The sequence below is a fragment of the Symphodus melops genome, assembly GCF_947650265.1.
Source record: "Symphodus melops genome assembly, chromosome: 21".
In the NCBI taxonomy this organism is placed as follows: Eukaryota; Metazoa; Chordata; class Actinopteri; order Labriformes; family Labridae; genus Symphodus; species Symphodus melops.
Genome location: NC_136711.1, coordinates 18,708,997 through 18,736,826, shown reverse-complemented (window position 1 = coordinate 18,736,826; position 27,830 = coordinate 18,708,997). Strand labels below are relative to the sequence as shown.

Sequence of the window (27,830 nt, the reverse complement as noted above, 5' to 3'; positions counted from 1 at the left end):
CCCTTCTCCCTTTTATTTGACGGAGGAGCTTGGACTGCTCACACTGCCCATTCCTGCCCGGATTCATTCCCCTCTGACATACGGGGGTAATTCATTTCCAATCAGACGCCTTGCTATCAACAAACACAAACATCTACTGTACCTTTATGATTTGGAAGTGCAAGGCCTTAAGCAGGACACCTGTGTCTATAGTGTCCCACTGTCAGCTTCAATGGGATTGTTTTTGAAAGGACACGGTGAACGTCGAGAAATCTTACAATTAGTATTCTGCATGTGAAGCGTGTGATGGATGTCTCCAGTATATCAGCTGTACATGTCAGGTGGTGCTGATAGATTCACCGCACTGACCCTCTTTCATGTGAGAGAGTGTAAACATGGTTGGGCAAACTGAAAAAAAAAAAAAAAAAAAAAAGAAAGAAAGAAAGAAGTAGCTGACTCTGAAGACAAATGTGATATTGAAGGTTAAGATGGATGGAAGTTGAATGTGTCAGTGCTTGTACCTGTGCTCATTTCTCACAGCAGCCAGGAAAGGTGTATATTATTGTAATTGCCCTAGTTAAGCGTTTGTCAGCAGAGGCCCAGAGAACAGGCAGTGCTCAGCCTGAGGGGGGAAACTGTTTAATCCTATGTTTTGTAACAGCTTGCAATAGCCTCGGCTATACAACCTACTTTTTAGAGGTTGGATGTTGTTTGGCAGTGATCATTTACACAATCATTTAGTTCATACTGCAAGCCTCAAAAGCAGAGGCATAAAGACAATACATTACAAACATGTTACCTTTATCAAGCACAGGGCCAAAGATGGCCAGGTTGTCCTTGATAGTCGTACAGTTCCATCGGCGGCCCCTGAACTGGTGTTGGCATTCCTGGATTCCCAGTTTGACACCTTCTGCAACACTCGGCATAATCTCTATGTAGTTACGGCAGAAACGCAGCTGCTTGGCTACAAGCCCAGGAATAGAGCCACATAGGATGGGTTGGGATCCCAGCGATGAGTACTGCTGTCCAAGGGCCAGGGACCTGTGGCAAAAAAAGAAAAACACACAAGGGAAAGAACAATTTAGCATGATCGTCTCGACCTCTCTCCATTTGTACGAACGATCGGTTTTTTAAAAGTAAGAAAAACTGCATTTGGAGTATCCAGAGGGCCACCTATAGGGATAAAAGGAACAAACATGGGTGTGTACCCAGCTGTGGTGCTTTAACAATTTCAAAGATTAAATTGTGAAACTGCTTGCCGAAAACACAAATCAGAGACCTCTGTGAACGAAACCCGGAAATCGAACTTCTCGAGGCTCGCACAGTCAAAAGAATCCATATCCATCCGTATCCATCGATCTCAATTAACTTTACACAGTGATTCATACTCAAGTGCTTTATTGACACATCTGTTTAATAAAGTTAATATTAAGAGCTCCTCCTGTTTATTTTTCTTTTCACCGGGAAACATGGGCTAAAGGTCCCACTTCAGGGCAGGGATATAAGCTATTAATACTGACTTCTAAAGTGTTCCCACTTGTTAGCGTACACATATCTGCTGATCTCACAGATAACACACGAGAACCTGTCTGTTTAGTTTGGGAAAAGCCCCCTCACACTATTCCAAACACATGAAAACACCTGTCACACTAGAACCTTAATTAATTTGTGGTTTTGTCTCTGCAGCTGATTTTTTTTTTTTTTTAAGAATGATAGTGTATACAGCCGAGCTCGCTGTTGATGGATGAAAACAGCAATCTGAATCAATGTGCCTCACCAGAAGGCTCAAGGAGATGTGCCTTAACAAGGATTAATCCTCACAACAAGACAGCCAAGATCAGCCTGTGATGCCAGGAACCATTATAGTTTCACCCAGGTAATTAATTTTAATTGCTTTTTCTATCTCTTGAAATAAAGTAAAAGAGTGACAACGTGTTTGCCATGCCTGTGTTTTAACATGCTTTTTGTGATGACAAGTTCCAACAAAACTATAAGTTTTCTTCCAGAAGCTCATGCAATTACTGCACAATCTATTTATTAAAGTTATTATCTTTAGGAAAAACATGCTTCTGTACAGTCCTTCATTCTTAAGGGATGATTGCTTGACAATGTGGGTGTGATTTGGGGTGTTTACAGGGTTTAGCAGGCGAACTGGCAGTTCACATTTTTTTACATAAAGAGCTCCACCAGACTATCCAGTACTTAGCCGAGTCTGGGCCGACAACATGGCGCTGGAGGCCATGAGAGGATCATGGAGGACAATTGACGTTGATCAGATCAGAGCGCCACTCAGGATGACCTCAGGACCCCCGCAGGGTGCAACCCAATCACAGCAGCCTCTGACTCTGACAGATGAGTGCAGCGCAGTGTCCCACCCCGACACAAAAGTCAAAGCATTGAAGTCACAGGGAAAAAATCCCCCCTTAGATAGATTCACAGCTCATGTGCGCTTTTGCTTTCTACATATCTAAGCCCCGCCCCCACCCAAAATAACCGTACACACACTGTTTTTGATCTCAGGTGAGCATTGTTACAGCAAGATCACAGGTATCAAGGTTTGGGGCTTTCGCACAGAGACACAAGGCTGAGTTTGTTTTGCTTTTACAGCTGGTTTAATGGATGATGATCACATAAGCAGCTCTAAGCCACTTGCTTTGTTGTCATGAGCTTTCTGACTCACACTCGTACAAAACAAACAAGGCTCAAGTTTCAGTATGAAATCCTGTCTGATCACAGCGCCTCGATGACATGATGCTTTCAATTACCACGAAGCAGCTAGCCAAGTGTTATTCGATTCTATTAGTCCACATATTTATACGTTTTCTTTAAACAGTGGAAGCAAGGGAGGAACTTGTTGCAGATGAGATTGGCATTTGCCTAATTGGTCCAGTGTGAGAACATTTAAATTAAAAATTGATGTCATGTTAAGTCCTGTGCAAGGAAATAGGCTTCAAAATTGTTTGGAATAGTTTGTGTTGAAGTTGTTATCATAAAAATAGATATACTAACCGATATTCTACATATAATAAATTCATATACAGACAGACAGACAGTCAGTTACATTGTGAGGTAGGTATTGGAAGAAAAGTAATAATTATATCAAGACATACGTGATAAAAATATGGAAACGTTCAAATTTTAACTGTTCAAACTTTCAAACATCATCCAGCGAAAGGAAAAAGAAGTCTCATCTCTTCATATCCAACCGTTTTGCCAAACCTGATGTTCCCATGCAGATTTAGTTAAATTGAGGGCTCATCAATCTCTACAAATGTTTTTGTCATGAGATAACCCAAGCAGAGGCAGACCCTTGGCTTATCTGCCAGCCCCAATACCAGCAACATCTCTGAGTTCAAGTGTTGCTGACTTCACTCTGTCTGGTGACTGGGTGACTAAGGACCTTAATTACACTGTCTGCTAGCTTGGTTGCTGCCCATTAATCTCTCAGTCCTGAGCAGGGTGCATGATGCCATGTGTTAGGCTTAGATCTTAACCCTGATGTCACAAGCTCACCAGTACCGTCTCTCAATCAACTCAAAGGAAAATCTCTCCATTTAAATTTGGTCCAAGATAACTGTGTTTCGACTTATTGCCATATTTTAAGTTCTATCCAGGCCTGCTCAACTATTTGCCCACAAACCGAATTTGAGATTTCTGATGGAATCAATTATCTAACCGCATGAGACTTTGTGGTGGACACAGCATTTTTAGACTACACACTGTGGATCTGCCAGCCAATTTGTCTTTGTTTGCGAAGGATGTGCCTCGCTTGATCCTTATGGACAGATGAGATGAAAGGGATATCTTTTTTTGGCGAGGTGCTAATGAGAGTCTTAACCCTGAGGGGTTATGAGGCGTATCGTGCAAACAGACACACACACGCAGACTCATGCATGCAGACCACATGTGTGCCATGCTGATCCTGCCCGCTCTGCCTCACTTCTCGGAAGCCACGAGCAACGTGTCTCAACCAAGTGAGGGAGCAGCAGACGCAGAGACCTCCACAGAGGCAGAATGCCGGGGGAATCTGCTGCAGGGGACGAGACAAGCAGCAGAGCAGCAGCGAGCGGCAGGGCTTGGCAGGCGCATGTTCAGGCAGGTTGTTATGGGGCCTCTACTGGCCTGCGGGGGTTTACGGCTTGGTTGGGGGTTTTCTCTGTATCCTAACTGGTCTGATGTGAAAGTATGACGGGCCGTTTGAAACCACAGAAATGAAGCAGAAGAAACAAAGGGATTCCACCACACACCTTGCTGAAAAAGGGAAATACATGCAATCCAGACAATAACACTGTCAACATAAACTTTTTATTCAAACACTGCCAATTCCCTTCAGTAATGTCTGCTCTTCGGTTAGAGGCGGCAGGGGTTACCCTTTTGCATCTCTCAGTTTCTGTTTTGTCTCAGTCGGTAGGTTAGTCAAAGACCCTTGTACTGTTAGAAATATGTTGCTGCTGCTGTTGTGGGAGGTCTGTATTCCAGGGGTCAGTGTGAAGCACATGTCTTCACACAGATGAGCTTTCTTTGTGTGACAGCCTCCTATGTCCAGAGGCACAAAAAGCACCAGGTGACCCTCTGAACCTGTTGAACACATGACACCTGACCTCACTGCCTTTAGCCTGATGACCTACAGAAACAGTTTGAAGTTCATGACCAGAGCCTTGATCTAAGTGCAAAACAGGTTTATTCAGGTGCCTGCTCATATTGGATGCAACTACAAAAAAAAATCTTATAAATTTAACTTAAAGTTGCTTATGTTTCTCAACGAACAATGCAATAAACAAGTATATATCGGGAAAACGAACGCTCCATTGATTTCGATTCTGAAATTGGCCTTCATTGTGCATGCATACCCCTGATGTCTAGATGCACATGAAACGAAAGCACTCCCAATTTAAGCTACAATGGTGAATAAAGCCTAATCATTTAAGATTTAACAAACTTCATGTGCAGAACAATAAAAGTTGCTCTGGGTAAAGAAATGGTGCCCTTTTTTTAAATTTATTTATTGCTAATCCTTTACACTCCTTACCTTTACCCCCTGGCAATCAAACATTATGATTTTCTTATCAGGTACATGTATCTTTTTTGTTCTTTCATATAATTGTATAATTAAATAAATAAATGAATTAATTAATGGGAAAAAAGGCAATACATCACTACCAGCTGTCACCTTTGTTTAGAACGCGCTCATTACGTCATATTATGATCTTATCACGTCATATTATGCAGCAAATTAAGTACTTTTTGTTCTATTTGGAAAACCGAAGAAGAATATTTAATAGTGTGGAGATGTTCTCAAGGCAGAAGTGAGTTTTCTCAAACGTTTTTTTTATCAAATTGATTGAAATTTGAGCGTCATAATCTTATGTTAGGAAATGCGGAGTCAGAGCTATAGCCGCCGTGTTTAGCTAGCTGAGGTTCATAAAGTATGATGGATAATTGTGTTCCCGACATTTCAGCTGGGTAATAAGTTTTCCTTGTCTTTAGTTTCGTTTTACAAAACGTTCTCTTGCTAACAGTGTATTGTTTTTACAGCTTTAGCTTGTACAAACGTGAAAATGCGCTCCATGTTGTTGCTATGGTTACTTCCCACCGTGCTCTCGAAGGCACTTAATTAACTCGAACGCACGTGCATTCGCTCCTCCTCACTTCTTGTAAACATGAACCAGAGCTGCTTTTTGTTCGGATACAGAAACAAACGACTTAAAGGTATTTTTCCTGGTTTTAAAGAAAGGGTGACGTGTTCAGCAACAGTATAACTGGCAATACAACAAAGTCCAATTACTACAATACAATTCCTGCATTTTACACTGTGTTGAATATTGTATAGGCGTGTTAACTGTTTATTTCTTAATAGTGGTCTACGAGTGCTCTTTACATGAACATTTAGAGTTAAGTTAGTGTTTGTTAAACAAGACTGAAGCACAGTAGACCTATGTTTAAGTCTCAACCACTGGTTTTAGCTGTAATTATAAACTTTTAATTGATAAAAGAAACACAATCTCTAGAATCTCTTTACTTCCTTATTGTATATAATTACAATTTGCATAATTAAACCAATGCCAATTGTATACAATAGGGAAGTAGAGATCCTGTCATAATACATCCCCGTGTGCATCAATCCCTAAGCACTGCTCAAAGGCTCAGGGAAAGTAGCATGTATGTGTGAAAGTAGATTGAAGTTCAAGGTTGTGTTGCGACTTGTAAGTTCCTACTTCCAATAAGGTTATCATACTTGGGTATGAAGTATGACGCTTCATGAGCCTCTCTGTGCAAACATTATTAAAGTGTAAATGGACTTGCAGCCTCGTTGCAGGACTTGCTGAAATCCATATTATGATTTAAGAATCATTTCTGTTTCATTGCAAGCTGGAAAACTCTCCAGGTTGGTGCTTCTCAGGTGAACAGGAGGCTGATGATGTATTCTGCTGTGCTGACTTTGGGAAGGGCCTCAATTAGAGATGTACTTTGATGATTTCAGGTTAGAACAATTTCTCAGTGAGTAATTTACCACGTATTTTCAGTTCAGATTTTCTCTCATTATCACTCATTAAACCTTTTACGTCTTGGTAGTGCTAGTGAAAGAGTCTTTTTAAAAATAAAAACCCAACAAACATGGGCTTTTCTAAGCTGGTTTTGAGGGGGGAAGGTCACTGCATGAAGAATGTGGAGGAAGGTGCTGCAGAATAAGTGAAAGTGCGATATGAAAACAGAGCTTTTCTGTGCTGATTCTTAAGCATTGGTTGGATCATGCAACGTTACTTTAAAAGCTTCTCTGTTCAGTTTATTAGAAATAATATGACGCAGTGCTGCCCACCATTTGCTCACCTGTTACACTCAGTTACATTTGCTGGATTGTTGTATAAGAAAACGTTGTGGTGACACAAGAAAATGACATATTCCCCTACATGTGTTTATATCAGGGATTCAAGACATCCTGCAATCCTGCTAAATGAACCAATACCCCTCTATATTTTTTAAATGACTCTGAAGGATTTTTGTGGTCATAGCATGAAATATCAGTTCTTCTTATTTGGGGAGTTTTTTTCCCCCTCTGTTGCCGCCAGTCTTTTCTCTTCTTTTCTTTTCAGCCGTAGTAACTGTCTGTTACCTGGAACACTGAAACGAACAAGGAAAACACTTTCAAACACGAGTGAGATGGGTCTGTTTTTCCTGGGAGTTTTTGCCTACAACACCCACTTTATAATCCTTCAAAAGCAGACGCAGTATCGGTTTTTTTAACCTCATTTGGCAACGATTATTTAAACAAAACTTGATTTGAGATTATTACTTAAAACAAACTGCTAAATAAAGTCAGCAAGGCCTTTGAAAGGATTGAGCCTTTACAAACAGATATGATTCTGCCCCTCAGATTTGATGTTTGCTGTAGTGATTATTGACAGTGTTCTCTGCCGTGTCTGTACAAGTTAACTTATTTCATTAAAGTGAAATGAGTGTTATCTTATGCTGGGGTAGGTTGTGCCTGAAGCACTGACACCCAAGTGTGTTCTGTCACTTCCTCAGTGAGAGTCATGCTCCTGAAAACTCCTCTGCAGCAACAAACTAGGGGAATACTGTTTGCATTAAACTCTAATCTACCTCTAATTTACTGCTATATGTTGACGCCGCAGCTCAACTTGTCAGATATGCCTGGAGGGCATCATGTTGCTGAATGAGGCCCTGGCAGAGCAGTCAGAGACGTACATTGAAAACATTGCCATCACGATTTCAAGTCTAAATCCCGCAATCCCTCAACAGAGTCTGCAGAGAGATAAAGACACTCAAAAGAGAGTAAGTGGGCCATGGAAAGTTGCCGGCTTTGCCTGAGGATGGGACTTTTCCTGGTGGAGGGTGGAATGCAAAAAGCTCCTGTCTGCGTTTTGTTGTCTTCTCTTTTTCTTTGGCACACTTTTGATTTGTAGTCCAACAGCTCCTGGCTGATCAGATAAAAAAAGACAGGACCCCCTTAAAAAAATGTTCCAACCTGTTCCTACTTTCTCACTCTTCCTCCCCTCCTTCTCGCCTCTCTGCAGACTTGCAGAAGAGTGTGTGGAGTTGGGACAAGAAGCCCCTGCAGTCACATGTACGCAGACGTGAAGAGGGGAAACTGAACAGGGTGTAAACTTGTGAACCTGCCTGTCAGGAAGTGAATGCACACAAGAGAGTACAAGGCACTGACAAATGCATGTCAGACTGCGAGCTTGGTGCCTCGGCCTGTTTGTAGGTGGACACAACAGAGTCTGGGCTGCTGGCTTGAAAGGACAGAGCCTGTTTGAAAAGAGAGTCTTGAGAGAGTGTGTGAATGAACCACAACTCAAACAGCGCATTGTTCCCCCCGCCTCTGCTCATTAGGGGCAGCTTGTTGGCTCCGCTGCTTGAATTGTCACCTGTAATGCATCCTATGCAAATCATAACTCGCAACGCATTGTCTGGAGTCCGTCTGGAATTTATTTGCGGATATCTCAAACACCACGCAGCGTCTTGAAAGTTATTAATATTGAATTGCTGTTGACTTAATCGTGCTTGGTTGATTTCACAAAACCTTTAAAAAAAAAAAGTGCGATGTAAAACTCAATTGTTTCTGAATGATCCTGATTGATAAAGCTGCAAACATTTCATCCATAGACAACACTAGTTAATTTACCTGGTCAGTACAATCTGTCCTGATTTATATCACATCAGCCGACGTGCCTGTTTTTCTCTCTCTCCTCTTTTCTACCCGACAAAAAAAAATCCAGCACTCTGCAGGCATTTAACGTCAAGGCTCAGAATCATTTTTTTTTTATTTTTTTGAGATTTTAAATAAAATTGTATACTTTTTTTTTTCAAATCTTATACAACCTTTTTTTTCTTACACAACCTAAATGTTCTTTTTTTTTTTTAGCGACCACTGTTGCTTTAATAAAAATGACCTTTTGAAATGGTTTTAAACCAAAACTGAGCGAACCTGCTGCTCACAATGTTGTTTCAGTTTTCCACAAGGAGCTGAATTATGTCCAGAGGTAACATTATTACCTTTTCAGACTCTCTTAATGCAGTTCTGCGTTAGTTGTTCGATCCAATGATAGTAGTTTTTTTCCCCCCTCAACATTTGTCCTTCCCCGCTGCTCTATGACATTCTGCTCTATCTTCCCACACTGACTCTCTCTGCAGTTCTCCTGACCTGGTCGGCACCCCGAGGGCTCTGACTGACCGCAGGTTGCACAGGTGCGATCCGTACGTCTTAGTCACTGACCCCGTGTGCCAGAGAAGCAGCTTTCTGCTAATAAACAACCTCTGCCACAAACCACGCAGGTGAAATGAGTGAGGTAATGAAGACTTTAAATATTGTGCGTTTGTGCGTCCACACGTGTCCCCTAACGATCCGTTTGCCCCCGGCCGTTTGCAGTTTTCCCTTTGAGGAACTGTCCTGGCCTGTGTTTTAGTGCAGCTAATAGCTGAGCACTGGGGGGACTTTGTCATTTCCTACAACAGCACATTGCTTGTCCTTTGATGGTTGGTGAAGATTAGGACTCGCCTTCGCTGCTTTGAAATACCACTCTCCTTTGAACCGCTCACCTCGCTTGGATTTGGCTTGTAATGTCATCCCACACGCTTGTGGCTCTTCTTCTGGTGTGAAGTAATGCGTCTGATGTACGGATGGTACAAGTCCAGTTAAAGACTGGTACGTTGGACAGCGTGATAGACTGGTTTTTTTAAAAACAAAAAAAAAAAGTTGGTATTTATTTGCTTCATTTATGCAGTTTGACTTGTGTTGAGATATTATGAATACAAGGAATGCATCAAATAGTCCCAAAACAAAGAGGACGGGAAACAAATCGGATCAAAGAAATCAATCATTTGGCCACGTTAACGCCAGTATCGATAAGTGGAATATCTTCGGAGAAATGCAAGAAACATCTCAGAGTGAGGAAGGAAATATGTGACCAGTCCATGTTAGCTAAACTTCATTTTGTAGCTTTTACGTAACACGTGGTGAATACACAAACAGGCTGACCGATGACGAGGTTAATACAACTTAACACATTACATCACCTGTGAACATGACGTCGAGCTGAGTCCTGTTCAGAAGGTTTGGTGGCTGTTTAAAGATGAAGACGACGCCGTCCCTTTATGAGGTCATGAAAAATACGTCTGTATAATTTATTACATGAATACATCTAAGCTGCAGTGTGAAATGATGCACCTTGTTTAGAATCCGAATATACAAATGCATTGAAATGTATTTCAGTCATAAGACGTTTAAACAAACCAAAGTGTCGTTCGATCCGCTCCTTTAGCAAAGTCAGAACACGGACGATGCTCTTCGTAACTTTAAACATATTCAACCAGGTTTTTTTAGGGATGTGAAATCCCTCCGTGCTCTCTGCTCTCTGTGGATGTGACTCTGTCGGGACATTTCTCTCAGGCTTTAGCCCAAAATTGCCTTTGACCCTGGCCCTACGGCGGCCCTCAGCCATTCATAATGGAACCCCGAAGTTTCTTATGAATGACATTCTTCTGGACTTTCCTGCTCTTTTCTCTACCGTCGGCTGCAGTGTGGAGAATAATACCCAAACATCCTTGATCTTTTCACACAAGACGGCAGGCAGAGGATTTTCCCGCAGTAAGAGTCATTTAAGTGAGCCCTTTGCCAGTGGTAGGGGTTTTGGGGTTGAAGATTGGAGGGGGGGTGGGGGGGGGGGGGGGGGGTCACAGTCAGATAATGACATTCCTGAGACCCAGAGATGGACTCTAGAGCCCCGTTTAAGCCGCTCAGGTTGAACTGGAAATTTCTGAACTGTGGTAAGCCCAGATATGGCCTTGGTGAGGTGTGCTGATGAATGAGCCGGTGGTCCCCAAAACTCTCACAAGTAGTGCTTCAAACTCAATGTTGCATATTAAGTCAGGAAGTTTCTTTAATTGGTTTTCGTTCTACGTGAAATCATGTCTTTGAGATTGTTATTCAGCTGCTCGTTTGAGTTTTTACTCAACCCAATTTGGGTGATTTAAAATCTATTGGCTGATGTTTGATGTTATTTAAAGCTTTTTAAGGTGCTGACTTTTTTTCCCCCCAAAAAAATAGTTAATAACAACTTTCAATGCAAAGGTTTCCTTTTCTCTGTCTCAGTCTCTCTCCAGACTTCCCGACGGTTTCCAGTTTAAATCCACATTTGTGTGTGCAAAGCAGAATTCAGCTGAGGTTGCATGACATGAAATTACAGCGAGCACTAAGAGAATTGTAAATCAGGTGTTCAGCGTCTCTTCTCTCCAACGCTGTGATGATAACTGGGGATGAAGAGAACAACAGTTATCGGATTTGAAAAGAAAAAAAACCCCAAAACGTTTTGCTTTGTAGTGCGAGTTAAACCGATAATGGCCGCTAATGCGTGATGGCTGGCGTTGGAGTAAATTCAGCTGAAGGTAATTCCTCGATGAAAGTGACTGTCATCATTCTCTTACTACCAGCGCTGTTTACACAAGCAACATTAAAATCTCAGCCGGCTGACAGAGTTGCTTAAAGCTGCTCTGAAAATAGCTGCGATAAAACCACACGGGCTTAATGTATCAAACGAGCCGGGTCTCTTCATGATCACGAATATTCAGTGATATTCGTTGATGTTGCTCAATTTTTAGAAACACAGCGGAACAAAAACACGGCAAAAAAAAAAAAAAGTCTTAACAACGGATCCTCTTTCGTTTGTCTCGCCACACACAGAAAGGATGGCGTTGACAGATAATTGGGCAGGGATGTTTTGGGACCTGTGGATTATTCGTGACCACAGCGTAGCTTCAAGCTGTCAAGGAATTCCCTCAAATCTTTATTTTCAACAAAACAATCGTTTCCCAAACATTCTTGCATTTCAAGAAGGGCAATTCACGACTCCGTCTCGCCTCTCTCTAAACCCTGCCACTTAGCTTGGTATGCCTTTTCTTTCTACTACACCTTCATCCTCATCCATGCATATGTGCATATTACTTGAGTTATTTATGCTCTGTTTTGTTTTCAACACCCCGTCTTGTAAAAGCGAGGCTGCCAGGCATAAAGCAGTCAAGAGTCCTCTTCCCTCCAACCCGTCCCACCTTGGCTGGAGAATTTATGGCCGAGTCATCGCCCCTGAGACAGAAGTTGAGAGCAGCCTGCCTGGGCCCTTCGCTGAAACTCGGCACCCTCCCGTTTGACGCACCACCTCATTTTGTCTCGCTTTTTGGACGTGTTGGACACCGCGGGCTGATGCCCCGTGACAGCGCTGTTTGACATCCATTCCTCAGCACCTGCCCAGTCACCTGGAGCTATACGGCTTGGCGTTTCATCTCCCCCCCCCCCCCCCCCTCCCCCCTTCCTCCTCCTCCTCCTCCTCCTCCCAGTCACCCCTCACCCTGCCTACACTTCCAAATTTGTTAGCCAAATCAAAGGTGGAGTGCATTGTTAGGCTTCGAACATTACACCAGTGTCATGTAAGCTGCTTGAACAGAACAGCTGCAGGTAATTCTCACAGAGGGCGAGAGAGAGAGAGAGAGAGTCCCAGGCTCTTTGTCGCTGTTTGTCTGATGGGTCCTGCTGAAGCCAGGAGTGAGTGTAAAGTCCTCTTTGCTATTAACACTTCAGCCCTGTGGCCTGTGTGCTTGGCAGCCGCCCGCTCTGTAAATGAAACCAGAAGATGCTAGCGGTTTGGACAGCACCACGGTGGGACCACATGCTAGTTGGGCTACTAAAAGTGCAGTAGCGCTGACAAGTATTGTGTCAGGAGCCAAAAGAGCTTTGTCATACGCCTACGCCGATATCTCCGATATAAAGCTTTATGTTACAAAAGAGGAGCAGGAGCCATGAGGTCAGCTGCATGTAGCTGAATTTGTAATGAGACAGACCTCTAAATTTCACTTGCTGATGCCAAAAGAGATCTGGGATAATTTAGCAAAGACTAAAAACCCCGCGGCACCTAAACGTATTGTCTCCTGACAAATCCGTGGTGGAGGGGGTGCACGGTGTGTACAAAAGCAAAATGATATGCTTAAGTGTTTTGCAGCAAAACCAGCAGATTAAATTAATAACAGCTGATACCACATGGAAGACCACAAAATTTGTCATCTTTGTAAATTGTGCGCAACTTTGCAAGTGGCAATGATTTAGCCTTCAGTGCATGTCAAGTCATACAAACAAAAACAAAAGAAAGAAAAGAAGAGCCACAACATTTCAGATTCAATTCACGGCTTGTTTTGATGGCCGGCGGCCTGAATGTTGAACACTGGCACACAATAGCATTTAAAACAAGATGACGCTGATCTCATAAGTCAGGATCGTTGGACTTCCTAAGATGCTCTTGAAATGATTTGGCTGTATTCAAGAAGAGAATTGATTATGCTTCAGGAAAAAAAAAGAAAAAAAAGTGCTCAGACTTTTTTATGGGTATCGTGAAGTGTCATTTTCTTAGAGCGACATTCACAGTTTCTTCAATGATGAACTGACTGACTCTTTTTTTTTGTTTTTTTGTTTAAATGCCTGACGGTGCTGTCAACAGTTCCCTCTCGCTCCTGTATTCCCCCTTTAATTCAATAAAGAACTCCATGTTCTTCACCACTGCATGTTTTTTTTTTTTTTAACTTAAATTTTACCCCTTTTTCACGTCACAACATACTCCAATATGATAAATGGACCTGAGTGTGCAGGGGAAAAGAACGGCGAGCCTTTTCCGTTACACTAGTATTTGAGGTTAAGATTCTTTGGACGGGGCCGGAGAACATTTTTCCACGCAGTCAACTGAAAGTGCACATTCTGCCCTCTCAGAAATCATCATTTGACCGAAAAAAGGCTCTTTCTCTGTTTTTGCCTCTATAGGGTTCTGATGCTGAAACTGCTGGATTTTGTACTCACCACCAGATGGGATAGCCTCCAAGCACCCGTGAGTTGGACAACCACACACACATCAAATATCCAATCAGATACAAATCCATGAGGTAAGTCTTGTAAAGTGTGCGAGAGGTTTTAAATGGATCAATACATGTAGAACTCCCAGCAGGCGATGAAAAAGAGTTTCCAGGAAGAGGAGCCTAGGAGCCGCTTGATTAGGAAGATTAAAATTGATATTGAAAAAAAAAAAATCTTCCTCCTGTTTTCCCCCCTTCTTAGAGTCGGGCCAGGAAAGTGTGTCTGTCTCCTAGTAGTTAAGAGAATAAGTGTCTCTTACACACATGCACACACGCTCCTACCCGTCCTCTTCTTCCCTCCCTCTCTCTGAGGTTCTTCCCTAAGGTAGATATCTTTTGCCTCTCTCTCTCTACTTTTTTTTCCCCTCAGGATGCCTCATCCACAGGCCCAATATTAAAGGGGAGGGGGGTGAGGAGAGCAAAGGGGAAGGAGGGGGGGGGGGGGGGGGGGGGGGTGAGGTTTAGAGATGTCAGCTGGCAAGCCAATCACAGGAGATGGCCTTAGGTTACGAAAAAAAAAAAAAAAATTATTATTCGTTCCCATCTGTCAATCACACGCCACCCCCTGGTAATGTGGAAAAGAAAGGAAAGAGTGAAAAGAGGGAGGGAGGGAAGTGAGAGAGGGAGGGACACGCGAAGAAGGTAGAGTAGAGTTGTTACTCAACTTGTTTCATCCGTGATCATCGAAAAAACTCCCCAAAGTGGCTGCAGGTAGTTGAAAGGATGAAGGCCGGCTCCTCTGCAGAAGCCTACGGGTTCACACACGCCGCTGACACATTGATTTTTTTTTTTTTGTTTTTTAAGGGGATGCGCCCTGACTAATTGATCCGGATACACTGCACTCGCGCATACGTCGACCCACGCAAAAATCTCCAATCCAACTCACGAGGACATTTACAGTGAATTTTCTAAATTGTTGTCCGCCCACCCCAACAGGGGAGGACATAAAAGGGGACACAATAAAGCCATAAACTGCAGCGGTGGCTTGGCCAGGCATGCAGGGGTTATATGCTTGAGCGGCCCAAAGGCGACACATTTTACATCAATACTATTGTCATTCTGATGGGGCTGTGGGGCGAGCAGCAGTGGGACAAGGGGGAGCAGGGGGAGGACAGAGAGAGATAGAGAGTGAAGGAGGAGGGTGGGGACACTTAGCGCTGGACTTAGCCTGAAGTAACCATGCATTTGATTCACACACAAGGAAACTGATCGGGGCGAATACAAACAGGACACCAGGCGGAGATCAAACAGAGTTCGTTGTAATGATGGCAATCTCTTTGAGAAGTTCTGACTCAAAAGGCTTATCAGTCGCTAATCGCCGCAAACACGCAAGCGCTGCTCAAGAGGATGAATAAATGAAAACGCCAGGACTCGGTTTTGCCCGTTAGATTTCTGCCCCGTTCCCCAAAATGGCTGATGCTTTCATGAAAGATGTAAAATAAGTCAGTTCAACGATTTTGTTTTCTGATTTTTCGGGGGGAGAATTAAAATGTATCCTACAAGGTTTGAAGATTTTTCTTGAGGAAAAAAAACCCAAAACCAAAACGAACAAAACCTCCCATTTTGAATGCGAGTTAATACTCATTAAAAGTACAAGTAGGAGTCATTAGACCAGATGGGATAGATTTCACAACAGATTTAAGTGTCTGCAGCCATATGGAAGCCAGCTTTTCAGAGACGTGTTTCCAAGAATAAAAAAGGTCATAATAGGTTCAGTGACACAGTAAGACATGTTTTATTGATTCCATTTTGATTTAATATTGTAGCATCACAGAAATGAATGAAATGATCTCAGTTGCCTTTTTGAGATTCATATTTAACAAATACTAGAGCTGGGCGAACGAGAGCAAACAATGTCATGTTTTCTATTTTGATTATTAGCGTATTTAGCATTCAAATCATTTCAGTACCCTGTCAATGTTCAGACACGGGGTGAAACTGTTGATCATCGTTAGTGTTAAAGATGCATTACAGTCGTCTTGTGAGCTGAGCTGCTGCTAACGGTGTCCGCTCGATCATTTTTTATCGAGGTCGAGTGAGGTGTTGATTTTTCGATGTGTTATCTACCGTCTCCTCGTCTCCAAAACAGATTTAAATGTTTATTAAAACGTGTAGAATTTGAAAAAGTCTTTGTCGGTTGCAAGTCGAACTGAAACGTCAGCGAAAATCAACAGAAATTAAACTTTGAACAGCGAGGAAGACGTCAGTAAGAAAGTTTCAACACCCAAAGTTTGTTTCCTCTTTAATATATGTTTCATTACTTCTTCTTCAACACTACTCGAGCAAGAACTTAAAGTTTTGACTTTGTAGTTTAGTGTTTTATCACATTTCACCGTCTTTCTTACCAATATTGTCGACGTTGTTCGACTTTCATTGATGTCGAAGTGTTTACACAAGCAAAGGATCCCGGTTGTCGTTCCCTCTGATGTGAGGAGCGAACACCTCCGGGGCATGAAGGGAGCCTGCAGGACTGAAGGGGCTGGAAGGTCGCTCAGCAGGGGCTGGGAGCGTGCACTCTGCAGAGAAGAGGCCGAGTGCCCACTGTGGGGAGAGAGCTCACTGACCACAGTCTGGAGGTCAGCAGTGGAGTGCCCCCTTCACCCACCCCTTCTGTTTAATTCCTCCATAACAAAGAAGATGGGGAAACAAGCAGTGACTGAGCAGCACTCGACCTACCGCCCTGTTTGAGAGGAGAGAGAGAGGGGGGGGGGGGGTTCCCGGAGTCTCTAAATGTGACAATAATTGATAGATGTCTTTGTGAAACTTCTATGAGGCTTGCTCTCCAGCAAGTCGTGGTGGGGAGTCTTCTCCATTCCTCCGATGAAGATGACTTCTCAATGCCTCCACTCAAGCTGCGGTATGTCACCGCGGTGCTGACAATGAGGCAGGTCTGTTTTCAATCACCAACATTGTCGCGTGTTACGGCATCGTCAGAAATGTGCCGAGCTCAGCTCCGGGATTTGGATGACGGTTGCTCTGTAGGAGCGATAGACGGTGCGTCGGGGGGCCAGCGATGGATTGGGGGGGGGAAATGTGACAGGGTTCGAATTTATGAGCGCAGGCGGAGGAATCAGTCTGCGGTTTGCATATGAACAACATTGAAACCACGTTTTTCCCAGGTTAAGGCCGTGAGTGCATATCGAACTGTCTGGGAAAGGTAGCAGCTCTCGAGGTTGGTAACGTTTGGAGCCTGATCTCATGCTGCTGTTTTCGAGTGGTGGTGTTTTGTTCGACGCGGCTGCAGTGGAAGGCCTGGGTCTTGCGTGTCTGCATCAGTAGGTGCACAAGAGGGGGAGGCACACACAGAGGTCCCCTACTGGGCCCGTTTCTACGGTGACCTGAGAAAGGCCGTAACCAGGTCCGGCTCATTCTCAGGCCTAATCAGCGTATTACCACAAAGGGGGACATGTGTTGCCCCCCCACCCCCCCCCACCCCACCTCTCTACCCTCCCTACTCAATCCGACCAGCATGGCTGGACACAGGCAGCCAATAAAACCAGGATTAGGAGGGTATCTACACACACTGGGCTGTAGCGAAAAAGTTTCTGAACACGCCCAATCCCGCCCCGCTCCCTTCACAAACTTCTTTTCAGCATTTCGCCGTCTCTCATTCCTTCCATCTTTCAATTTATCTCACTTGCTCCCGTGTTTATATCCGTCCTTTTGCTCTTCCTTTCAGAGCTCTCACCCTGTAAGCCCCTCGCACAATGGGACATCCAGAAATTACTCATTTTGCCCAAAGCAGCTCAGCTCATTCCCAATGCCACCCTAAAACATTCTGCTGTCCTTTCATTGAAATATCTCAAGTGCAAAAGCAAAGTTATGATTGTGTTTATGTCTGCGTACATGTGCTCTGGGTGTTCACAATTTTTTGACAAACTCCAAGATTACGTTTTAGGTTTCTTTCACGTCCAAAAAATAAGCCCTGTTTTCTTCTTGCTTCCCTCTAAGAACTCATTTTCGGATTAATTAATAGCAGATAAAGATGACAAAGTCCTGGGGAGCATGTGTTCTGTCTCTGCAGGAAGTGATTTGTGTTCACTGTCATGGTTTGTCTGGGGAATTTTGGAAGTCATAATGCATCCTGATGGCTGAGGCTCTGCTGCTGCATCCAACTCCCAAGTCCCCGCTAATGTGTCCTGGAAATGGGTGGGTGTTAAATATAATATCAGCGCCTTTGTCAGGCCTCTTTTAAGACTGTGAACAAAGACGACAAGAACTCTTCCCTCAAATAAACCTTTTTCATTAGAGCAGCAAACACTTCATCCATTGGACTGTGTGTGAGCCGCTCAGCAAGGTCCCACAGGGAAGAGCCTAAACCCTCAGCGGTCTTCAGCCGGACACTGAGGCGGCCTAATTAAAGGGCACTTAAGCCCCACAATGTGCCGCGGCGCAGGTTGGAGTTGGTGGGGGTCCCCGCCGAGAGGGACAGAATTCATGGCACTCGTAAACAAGGGAGTCTAGGACAGAGGGACAGAAGAGGGCTCAGTGCCAGAGACTTTGTTCACACAAGATGAAGAGTCAACAGCCTCCCCATCCCTCACCCCTCCTTAGCCATCCCCCCTAATAACCACCTTCTTCAGAGGAGCTGCAAACACAATGCCATCCCACTCCCCTCCTCTTGCTCTCAATCACCGTTGGGACAATGAGGGGAACCCTCCCACCCCACCACCACCATCCTCCTGCCCCTCCCCGACCCCCAAACAGACACTTCTTTTATTGAAATTCTTTGGTGTTCTAATCCTCAGCTTCCTCCAGGGGCAATAATGGACTCCCTGCGTCAGCCTTTTCCAGCGAGGATATCATCCAAGCCGGCCTCGGTCACAAGTCCACCTCTGCTGTGTGTCATTCCTGTCACATCCTGCCCGTCGACGGCTCGTACAAGCCCCAGTGCGATTGACCTTTAAAACGCTGAACCATATCGCCATTCATGTTTTTTTTTTGTTTTTTTTTGCAAAAGTTATCAGATGACTCACCTTTGAGACAGGTGGGGAACAATTTTCATGTTTTTTTTTTTTTTTAAATGATCATCATTGTTGCATTTGAACAAATCCCGTTTATTGCTTCACATTCATGTCGGTCCTTACACGCAGAAGTATCCTAAATAATCTGTGACAAACCATTATTAATGGAAAGGCTAACCAGCATTGATACAAACAAGCAACATTACCAATCACTGCAGCCTCCAAAATGACCTTAAAGATGAACCAAAACTTCTCAAAACCAACGTTGGCGTTGGCTGGAGGTTTACCGTCTGATAACTTTACTCTGCATGCAAAATGATCTCATTATATTCTACTTGTATACACTGCACAAAGAACCCTTTGACCTCAGCTATTATGTGGAGTTCATATAATATTAATATGTAGGTGCGTCTGATATTGATTAGCTGCAGCTGGTACAAACTGAGAGGGGCCTTTGATGAAGTGTCACACCTGTGGACTTGATGTTTGTGTTGATGTTTGTCAGCTGAAGGTGCATCACAGCGCAGACTCGTGAGGTGGTGCTGAGCAGCACAAGGTGTGTTGATGGTGACATCTGCTGGTTGCACACAATCAGAGGCTGCTGATTGTCACATAGAAACAGTATACAGGATGGGTATGTGGACGTAAAGCTGCGACTCAAGAAATCAGATGATTCAGGGGGATTTAATTTTCAATTTAAAAAAAAAAATGTGTTTCAATAATTGTAAAATAATTAGTTTTCCAATCTTGTGTTTGTTTCTGATTAAAAACAAATGGAAGGGCAGAAAATCTTTTCCTCTTTGAACAAGAGCCGAATGTGTCAACTGTAATTATGTAACATTTATCTTTTAGCAGTAAACCTTACACTTTTAATTTGTAGAAAAAACTAAGAAAAAAATATTTCATTATGAGATGAAAATAATTCAACAATTTGCATAATAGCTAAAACATGTAAGATGGTAATTAATTCCCAAGTTATTCCTTAAAGAGGAAAAGCTTTTTTGTTAATAACAGTTTAAGGTACTAAGTTTTGCAGAGACACTGATTCTAGAGCAAAATACAAAATAAAATGCACCTTTTCGGTAAGGGCTTTTATTTTGATAAGACGTCCTGTTAACAGAATCACACCATCAAGACGTCCTATTGGCAAGATGGCAAAGTCCTACTGGAATGCACATTTTGATGAACAGAACGTAAAAAGGACTTTTTGAAAAAAAGAAAATTATGATATGAATTAAACATTCAAAAACATCTCATTTGATATTTTACTTAAAAATTAGTTTAAAATTGTGACCAGTTTTTAGTGGTGATACAGTAGGTATTCTTTTTATTGATTATGTTATTACAAGACTTTTGATCTCAAAACAATCATTACCACATTCACTTACAGACTGAAAGTACTGAAAATGTGTCGGTACTCTTTATTTCAGCCAATACAACTTCAGCGTTGCTCAGTTTAGGATAGTGCTTGTGGAGTTGCAGACCCAGGTGGTGGTTCCCATTTTTTTTTTTTTTTTAATGGGACCTTCGGGTGTGCTCCAGTTAGTGAGGTATCGCACGACTCAGCCTCCTGGGGAAAATTAAAAACTCTAGGTGTCTGGAAAAGGAGGCTCTGACCGAGTGTTGAACCTCGGATAAAGAGGGAACATTTTGGATTCCTTCCTGGCTGTGGAGCAGCTCTTTACTCTCGCTGGGCTTCAGAGGCGGTCTACAAGTCTACATGTGTTTTGAGGACTTCGAGAAGGCCTACGACGACGGCCCTCGTGGGGTCGTGGACTTACTGAGCATGCTGGACGTTCTACGAAACACCCTGTGGACCTGCGTGACCAAAAGGAGAGCTTTCGCCGAGTCCTGAGGACAAAGTCAGACATGTTCCCGGCGTCACCTTTACATAAAGGTTGCCTCTTGTTTACCGACTCTGTTATTCATTCTTTTTGGACGTGAAGTCAAGATGCAGCTGGTTGCAGCAGGGTTTCTGATTTGGGGACCTCAAAACTTTAAAGTTAGCGTCAGGAGGCTGGACATTTACAGGGAGCTTGGAATAGAGCGGCTGCTCCTTTGCGACTCCTGGTGGCTTCCTCATGAAGGGTTTCCAGGTATGCCCAACTGGGAGGAGACCCAGTTCCTATCTGGCTATAGAACGTATTGGAATCCCCGAGGCGGAGTTATGGGGGAGTCTCGGTTAACTTCACCTGTTGTTGCCCGACCTCAGAGAAGTGAAAGGAATGGATGCATGGTCTCTATTTCAGATGTGTGTCTCTAGATGCCGTGTGTACAGATGACGTCTTCTTGTTCTCATCTGTATCTGTCATAACCCCCCCACCCCTCCTTCTCCTTAGGTTTGTATTATCAATGTCAAATATGTGGCCATTGTTCCATCTCCAGCAGTGATCTCACAGCTCTGTCATCTTTAGTTCACCTCTGAACAGAGCTCTAGGTTTACACAGCGAACACAGCCGTAGCACCCAGGGCTACGAACACATGAGAGTCCCACTGTCAGTGGGCCAAACCTGTTCCCTGACACTGATCACAGGGGTACGACAGAAACAGTGGGTGTCACGTAACATGGCATGCAAGTAGAGCACTGCTCACCTCATTTGGCCTCAGGCTAGTGTGGGACTAAATTAGCATTAAGGCTCATCTTGGGAGCTAAAATATGACACTGTTGATCTTTGATTTCGGGACAGGAGTATCAGTCTTGTCAGGATTTTTTCATTGCCGCCAGCAAGGTCTCCACTCGCCCTGAGTACATAAGTATTGAAGGGCCTCCTTTTGTACTTGGGTAATAAATATGTCAGCAAGGCATCAGAGCAATTGGCTGTCTGAATTAAAAAGAAAAGACTAACTTTAGTGAATTTAAATAAAATCTGAAGAACCATCTTTCACACAAATAAACAGGGAGAGAGAGTCAGGAATGACTTGTGAGAAAGGAGCCACAAATCACACTCTTTATACTTTATGTTTCCTATAACCTAATGGATCTAACCTAGCTGCATATCCTTTTATATTTCCCCTATAAATACAGTATGCATGTAGTTTTTTACACTTACTGGTAGATGCTAAACTGTCCTTTGCATCAGCATGTTATCTAATTGTATTTATCAAGGTTTGTTTGCCTGAAATGTCTTGACAAGTGTTTGATGACTCGCCACGATGTTAAACAGAAGCATTCAGGTTCCCCTCAGAATGAATTCTATAATCTAATGGGAACACTACTTGTCCTCTTGCAAAAGTAAAAGTACTAAAATCAGCCTCAGCTGTAAATTGTGTGTTTTTTAGGATATCATTTGGGGCTTTTGTGCCTCTATTGGAGAGCCAGGACAGTGGATAGAGTTGGAAATAAGGGACAGAGAGAGTGGGGCCTTAACCACTGACTGGTTGTCAGAAAGTTTGCATTGTGTCTGTGATCATGTCGTAAATCTGATCCCAGACATTTAACGTCTATGCTATTAGTTCAGCTTTTTTTAAACTTTATTGTAAAAAAATATCTTACAATATTTTATCAAATTAAATACATCCATGTTTGCTGGTTATAACTTTTTTACTTTCAGAGCTTAGAAGCCACGTTCACAGTTGAAAGTAGAGATGTAGAAAGTAAAGATTATTTTTTACAACTATTGCCAAGAAGAATTTGGGTTTTATATTATTTTATCTTATTCTATTTGGAAAATTCAATCTTGTTTTCAAAGTTTTCATTCTCAATTCCAAGTGTCAATCACGCCCTCTTCCTCGGACCCGCCTCCTTCGGGTTTCGATGAAAGGGGGGGGCGTAGTCCGCCTTTAGTCAACGCTTTAAACGCTGATTGCTCAATTTCGGTCACGTGACGCGCGAACACCCAACCCTGGCGAAGTGCGAGGAGTGAGGGAACCGAGCCGTGGTAACGAATAGCGATGACGTCACATCATGAACTGTGCCGTGTTGTCACCAGCTGTTGTCTGGAAGACGAAGGAAAAAGTGCTCGCGGTCTCGGTCGACCGTGAGCCCCGCGAGCGCACCAGGGCACGCGGCAGCAGCACGTTTTTGGAGGAGAAGGATGATACCGAAAAGACTGGACCTTTTAGCTCGCTCCACACTGAGAGGATCACTTACATAAATGAAGGCATCCGACAAGACCAAAACTGTGATAACGGACCAACACAGGTCGGAGTTGAAGCCATTTTTCTCTGCAGTGAGTAAAACCATTTACTCACTCACTTAGAGCGGATGTGTTTGTTGTGCATTGTTCTCTTATTAGTGCTACAGTGTAGACGTGTGTAGCTATGATGCAGATCACAATGTAGCCAGTAACATTGTAGACCTCTTACAACTTACAGCACAGCATGCTGGAGCTGGAATGACCTGCTGCATGATGCACTCTCGTTAATCAATTAGAGTGGAGTTTCCTTTAGGTTAAAGGTCACTGCTTGAAATGAGCCCTCTTGGATTCTAGTTTACCCTCAGGTCAATCATTGCCCTCTTGTTTCTGATTGGCTTGCACATTTTTGTTTGTAACATCACCAGTGTGTGTTTTTTTTTTTTTTTTTTTTTGCACAAAGTCCTAAACAATAGCTGCTTAAAGTTTGATCATGAGGTGCTTTTAAATCTCATGACTGGTCAGCATTGTGTGAATCACCTTTTACTGCTAAAATGATGTGAAATATAATGCAATGATGACGCTTATACTGATATGGAAAATTAAATTATGTTTTGTTCCTTTGGTAACCACGGTGATTAAATATGTCCTCACGAACTTCTCCATATTTGTAAAGTGCAAACTATTTAACTTCCTGTTTCCGAAGCCAAGTTTGTTTTAGCACCTTTTTCTTTTAGATATCAGAAGATTGTTATGTAAACATGAAATCATCACAAGACAAAAACCATGATCCATGATTGTTTGTGTCTCACAGCAGACGGGTTGGCACACAGGTTCAAACAGGAGGTTCAAAGAGTAGGTGCGGCACCAAACGCCATCATGAACGTGGGCACGGCGCACAGCGAGGTGAACCCAAACACGCGTGTGATGAACAGCAGGGGCATGTGGCTCTCTTACATCCTGGGCATCGGCCTGCTGCACGTCATCCTGCTCAGCATTCCCTTCGCCAGCGTACCTGTGGTCTGGACCCTCACCAACCTCATACACAATCTGGTCAGTGAAGCATCATTTCCACACGCCGCTACCAACCAGCCTCGCCGCTGTTCTCTTCACGATAGGTTAAAAAAGTCAGGTCAGCTCAGGACACGTAAAAAGGTCAGCCTGGTTAAAAGGTTCGGTATTTGATGAATGAGCAAAGTTTCAGAAGTGAACAAATCTCTGCATGAAGACAGTCAGAGTGTTTTATTGAGCTGCTCTTAGTCATGGTCCTTTATACCGAATCGTTGCCAGTAGTATTTCAGCAGCCTGTCATCTCAGAGCTGAGGTCATTCTAGCATCTTGAACACAGATGATCTAAGCCTGGTCCTCATTTTATAAAAAAAACACACAAAAAAAACATATTGACATCCGTTTTATTTTGTTTTTGCAGATAAAAAAAGTCACTCTTTATAAAAACATCTGGCTAAATTCTCAAATGGATTTTTTTCTCTTCAGCCATGAATCAATGTAGAGTTTTTTTTTTTTATTTCTGAGTGCCTGCATCTTTTTCCGGTTGTTTTCACAGGGACGGAGCGTTCGCAGCAGCCGGCCGGCGCGGCGTCCATTGTTCATAGCGCTTCGCCTTAGCATTCGCGTTCGAGTTGAAAATCTTTGAACTTTTCAGCTGCTGACATCACCTGCGCTCTTTTCAAAGCGTTCCATATTGCCCTTGCGTGTCTTGTACCTTCATCTTCTTTGCTTCCGTGTTCAGAAATATCAAACATGCATAAATAAGAAACAGATCAGCGTGTGTCACACAGGACTCTGCCAACAGAAACTTCTCATAGAGACGGGGCAGAAGTGCACTTCATGCAAGAGCTCCCAAGCGCACAGCCATCCTTTACTGCACAGAAAGAAACTCTCGTTGGACACAGAGCCTGATCATAGATTAACTCAAATAGTCCTTGATTATATTTACATTTTATCTAATGTCTCAAAATATATGAATGGAAATTGTATTTCCTCTCAGTCCTTTTGGGTGGTCCAGTTGCAGTAATGGGTGGTCCCAAGCCCAGCCATAACACTACGTCTGCCTGAACCAAACTTTATTTTTAGATGAATTTTTAGTTTCAGACGGGACGCTGGTCTGAGCTCCGAGGGGAAACGTGCGCTGCTTTGATTTGCAAAACCACTCCAGTCCAGGAGGTATAAATCTGGTTCCACTTTTTAAAGTCACGGCTGGTCTCGTTTAAAAAAAGCTTCTTTATCTTGTGTTTCTACAAACGCATGCTGCTGGTTTAGGAGTAACTCAAGCCTTTAACATCCTACTTATTCAAACACTTCCTGCACTTTTAACCGAGCTAATACAGCGATGTTTGATTTGTTTTTAACGTCGTGTCTCTCATCTCTTTCAGTGTATGTACCTCCTACTTCATACGGTAAAAGGGACGCCGTTTGAGACCCCAGATCAGGGCAAAGCTCGCCTCCTTACACACTGGGAGCAGATGGACTACGGCGTGCAGTTTACCGCTTCACGCAAGTTCCTCACCATCACGCCCATTGTCCTGTGAGTGTTTCTCAGACAGCTTTAATAGTGTAGCAGGAACAGCTATTCATACACACCGAGAAACGAGTAGAGCAGGAGACGGAGGAAGAGACTCTCTAGTGCTTCAACAAGGATGTGATCCATCACTGGCTTCCTGTCCAAAACCATTTCAACATGTTTGTGAGTCTCTAAGGACTTCCTGTTGTCGTCACCTTCATCAGCCTGCTCGCTTTACTGATTCGTATTTTCAACCAAATTCACTTTGCCGATTTCATTTCATCAAACTTCTCCTCCTTCACCTCTATTTGATTTTTATTTTTTTTTCACCCATGAGTGTTGATTGATGATCCTCCCTGCTGCTTCCTTATTAGTCAAGCTGGCACAGTGTTCAGAGGCTTAGCATTTGCAGCAGGACCCCATGCAGGCTCTCCTGCCCTTTGCTTTGCTGATTAACCAGCAGAGTTGAGTTTACAGGAAGCACTCTCTCAGGCTCCCTGGGGTTGGTTTGCCAGCTCAGCCTGAACATTATGCTGATAGCAGTTTTGCAGGTGTGCGTTTTTTTTTTCTTTACACAAAAGCCTCTCCTTCAATTTTCTTTCGCAGGCAGAAGCAGGAGAAAGACACAAAGTGGTTGTTGTCTTCGCTCTGTGTGGAAAAAGCTACACATCTACTTAAGTGTCTCAAGATGCTTTTCCAACACATCTTCACTCGTTCAGCGAAGAACAGAACGTGCAGTCCGAACTCTCCAAACAAGTCCCAACTCTTCTTCTGTGTTGTTGCATCTTAAAATGCTGTTCACATCCAAACTTTCTTATTGCTTGTAGTGTCTCTCCACTTATGGACGTGCTGACAACATGTTGCAACACTGTCTTTTTAGAGCTGTATTTCTTCCTTACGATCCTTTTTTTTTTTTTTTTCCCCATCATTTTTTTGTCCCCATCATTTTTTTTTCCCCATCATTTTTTTGTCCCCAATGAAAAGTAAATAGCTCAGCAAGTAAACAACCTTTGGCACAGAACACATGGTCAATCACAGCAGAGCGTTCAGGCCGAGCAGCCGGAGAGTATCAGGAGGAAACCCTGAAAATGATCGACGAAATACTCTGGAGTTTCACCCGGTCATTGAATCATCTCATCAAGTTGTGTTTTTAAACAGAGATTTGTCTTATAACGAGGTCATTAGAGTGCAGCAGGACGTCTTACACACCAGCTTTTATTACACACAAAGAAGAATTCAGTGGACACCGTCTTCAAGACAGAAACCAAAGAAAGGGAGACAGCGTTTTCTTCAGAGTCAGATGTTAGATCTTTGCAGCTTTTTATTCAATTTGCGTCCAGCTTTTTCTTTGGTTTTCTACGACAGCAACGACCTCCGTTTGTAAAGCGGCTTGAAGCGCAGGAGGTTTCTTCTTCTCCACTTTGAAAACACTCAGAATCAAGGCAGCATCGTGTCCTCCTCTCTCGTCCCTCGTACGTCTTCGATGGCCAACGAGACAGAAAAAAAGGAAAAGAGGGTGAAAGGGGGACTTTTGGTCTCACTGATTCTGGTGTTAGCACCGTGTGTGTGTGTTATGAGTTATTCACTTGTTGTTTAGCAGAATGACTCATCTGAAGAAAGAAATCTGCTCCTCATTAAAATCTCGTCTTCTTTCTGTGCAGGTACATCCTGACGAGCTTCTACACCAAATACGACCGGGTCCATTTTGTGGTCAACACGGTGTCTCTGCTCACTGTGCTCATCCCCAAGCTGCCTCAGCTGCACGGTGTGAGGATCTTCGGCATTAATAAGTACTGACGGCGCCGAAGAGGACACCGCCTCCTTCCTTCAGTCCCCGTGGACTCGCTGAGAGCACACAGAGTATCGGGCCTCTGGTTTGGCTGCAGATTCACGAGGATCGGTGGCTCTCGACTCTGCTGAGCACGGCTCTAAATGAAGCCTATGGGGGATACTGCCATGGTACCAAACCCCAAGAAAGTGACACAGTACACTTTACAGGGAGGACAAAGGGAAAGTGTACTGCAGTGGTTCTTTGCCTTCAAGGTTTTTTTTTCTGGAGACACTTTAAAAGCATTCTTAAGGGAGCATAATGTCTGATTTCGATCCGACAGGTGTCGAGAGGAGTCGCTGCACGATGACGTGGCACTCTGAGGCCGCAGACAAAGTGATTTAGTGTGTAATGATACAGCGCTGTATTTATTTAGCTTCTACTCTGCTCTTTTTTTTTTGAGCGTCAGAGGAGAGAGGAACAGACTTTGAAGTGGTGAGGGACTTTTTGAACTGCTGCTGCAGAGGCGCGAGAGACGACAAACCACAAACGTTTTATTTTTAGCCCTCGCTGTTCTGCTCGGGGCCAAAGCAGGGAAGTTAAGCAACCCCTTTTTTTTT

General features: G+C 43.4%; 2 protein-coding genes across 13 annotated transcripts in view; one reads left to right on the top strand and one right to left on the bottom strand.

Annotated features, from left to right (window-relative positions):
• wnt3 (wingless-type MMTV integration site family, member 3) overlaps positions 1-14,283 on the bottom strand; it is a 20,045-nt gene extending 5,762 nt beyond the window's left edge. Inside the window, exons 1-2 of the mRNA XM_079334419.1 lie at positions 13,832-14,283; positions 779-1,020 (exon numbers count right to left, since the gene is read on the bottom strand). Of these exons, the coding sequence (XP_079190545.1) occupies positions 779-1,020; positions 13,832-13,911 (322 nt within the window). The 5' untranslated portion in view covers positions 13,912-14,283. The remainder of the gene's footprint in view (positions 1-778; positions 1,021-13,831) is intronic.
• ormdl3 (ORMDL sphingolipid biosynthesis regulator 3) lies at positions 5,148-27,830 on the top strand. Of its 12 annotated transcripts, none has more exons than XM_079334406.1 (6): positions 5,148-5,285; positions 9,133-9,287; positions 13,796-13,859; positions 23,739-23,974; positions 25,315-25,466; positions 27,104-27,830. In XM_079334406.1, the coding sequence occupies exons 4-6, from the start codon at positions 23,801-23,803 to the stop codon at positions 27,237-27,239; spliced, it is 462 nt and encodes a 153-aa protein (XP_079190532.1). In that variant the 5' UTR covers positions 5,148-5,285; positions 9,133-9,287; positions 13,796-13,859; positions 23,739-23,800; the 3' UTR covers positions 27,240-27,830. The 12 variants fall into 12 exon arrangements, with proteins under 12 accessions (XP_079190532.1, XP_079190536.1, XP_079190533.1 ...); XM_079334410.1 differs by having other exon boundaries at positions 23,736-23,974; XM_079334412.1 differs by lacking the exon at positions 5,148-5,285 and adding an exon at positions 5,674-5,688 and having other exon boundaries at positions 23,736-23,974.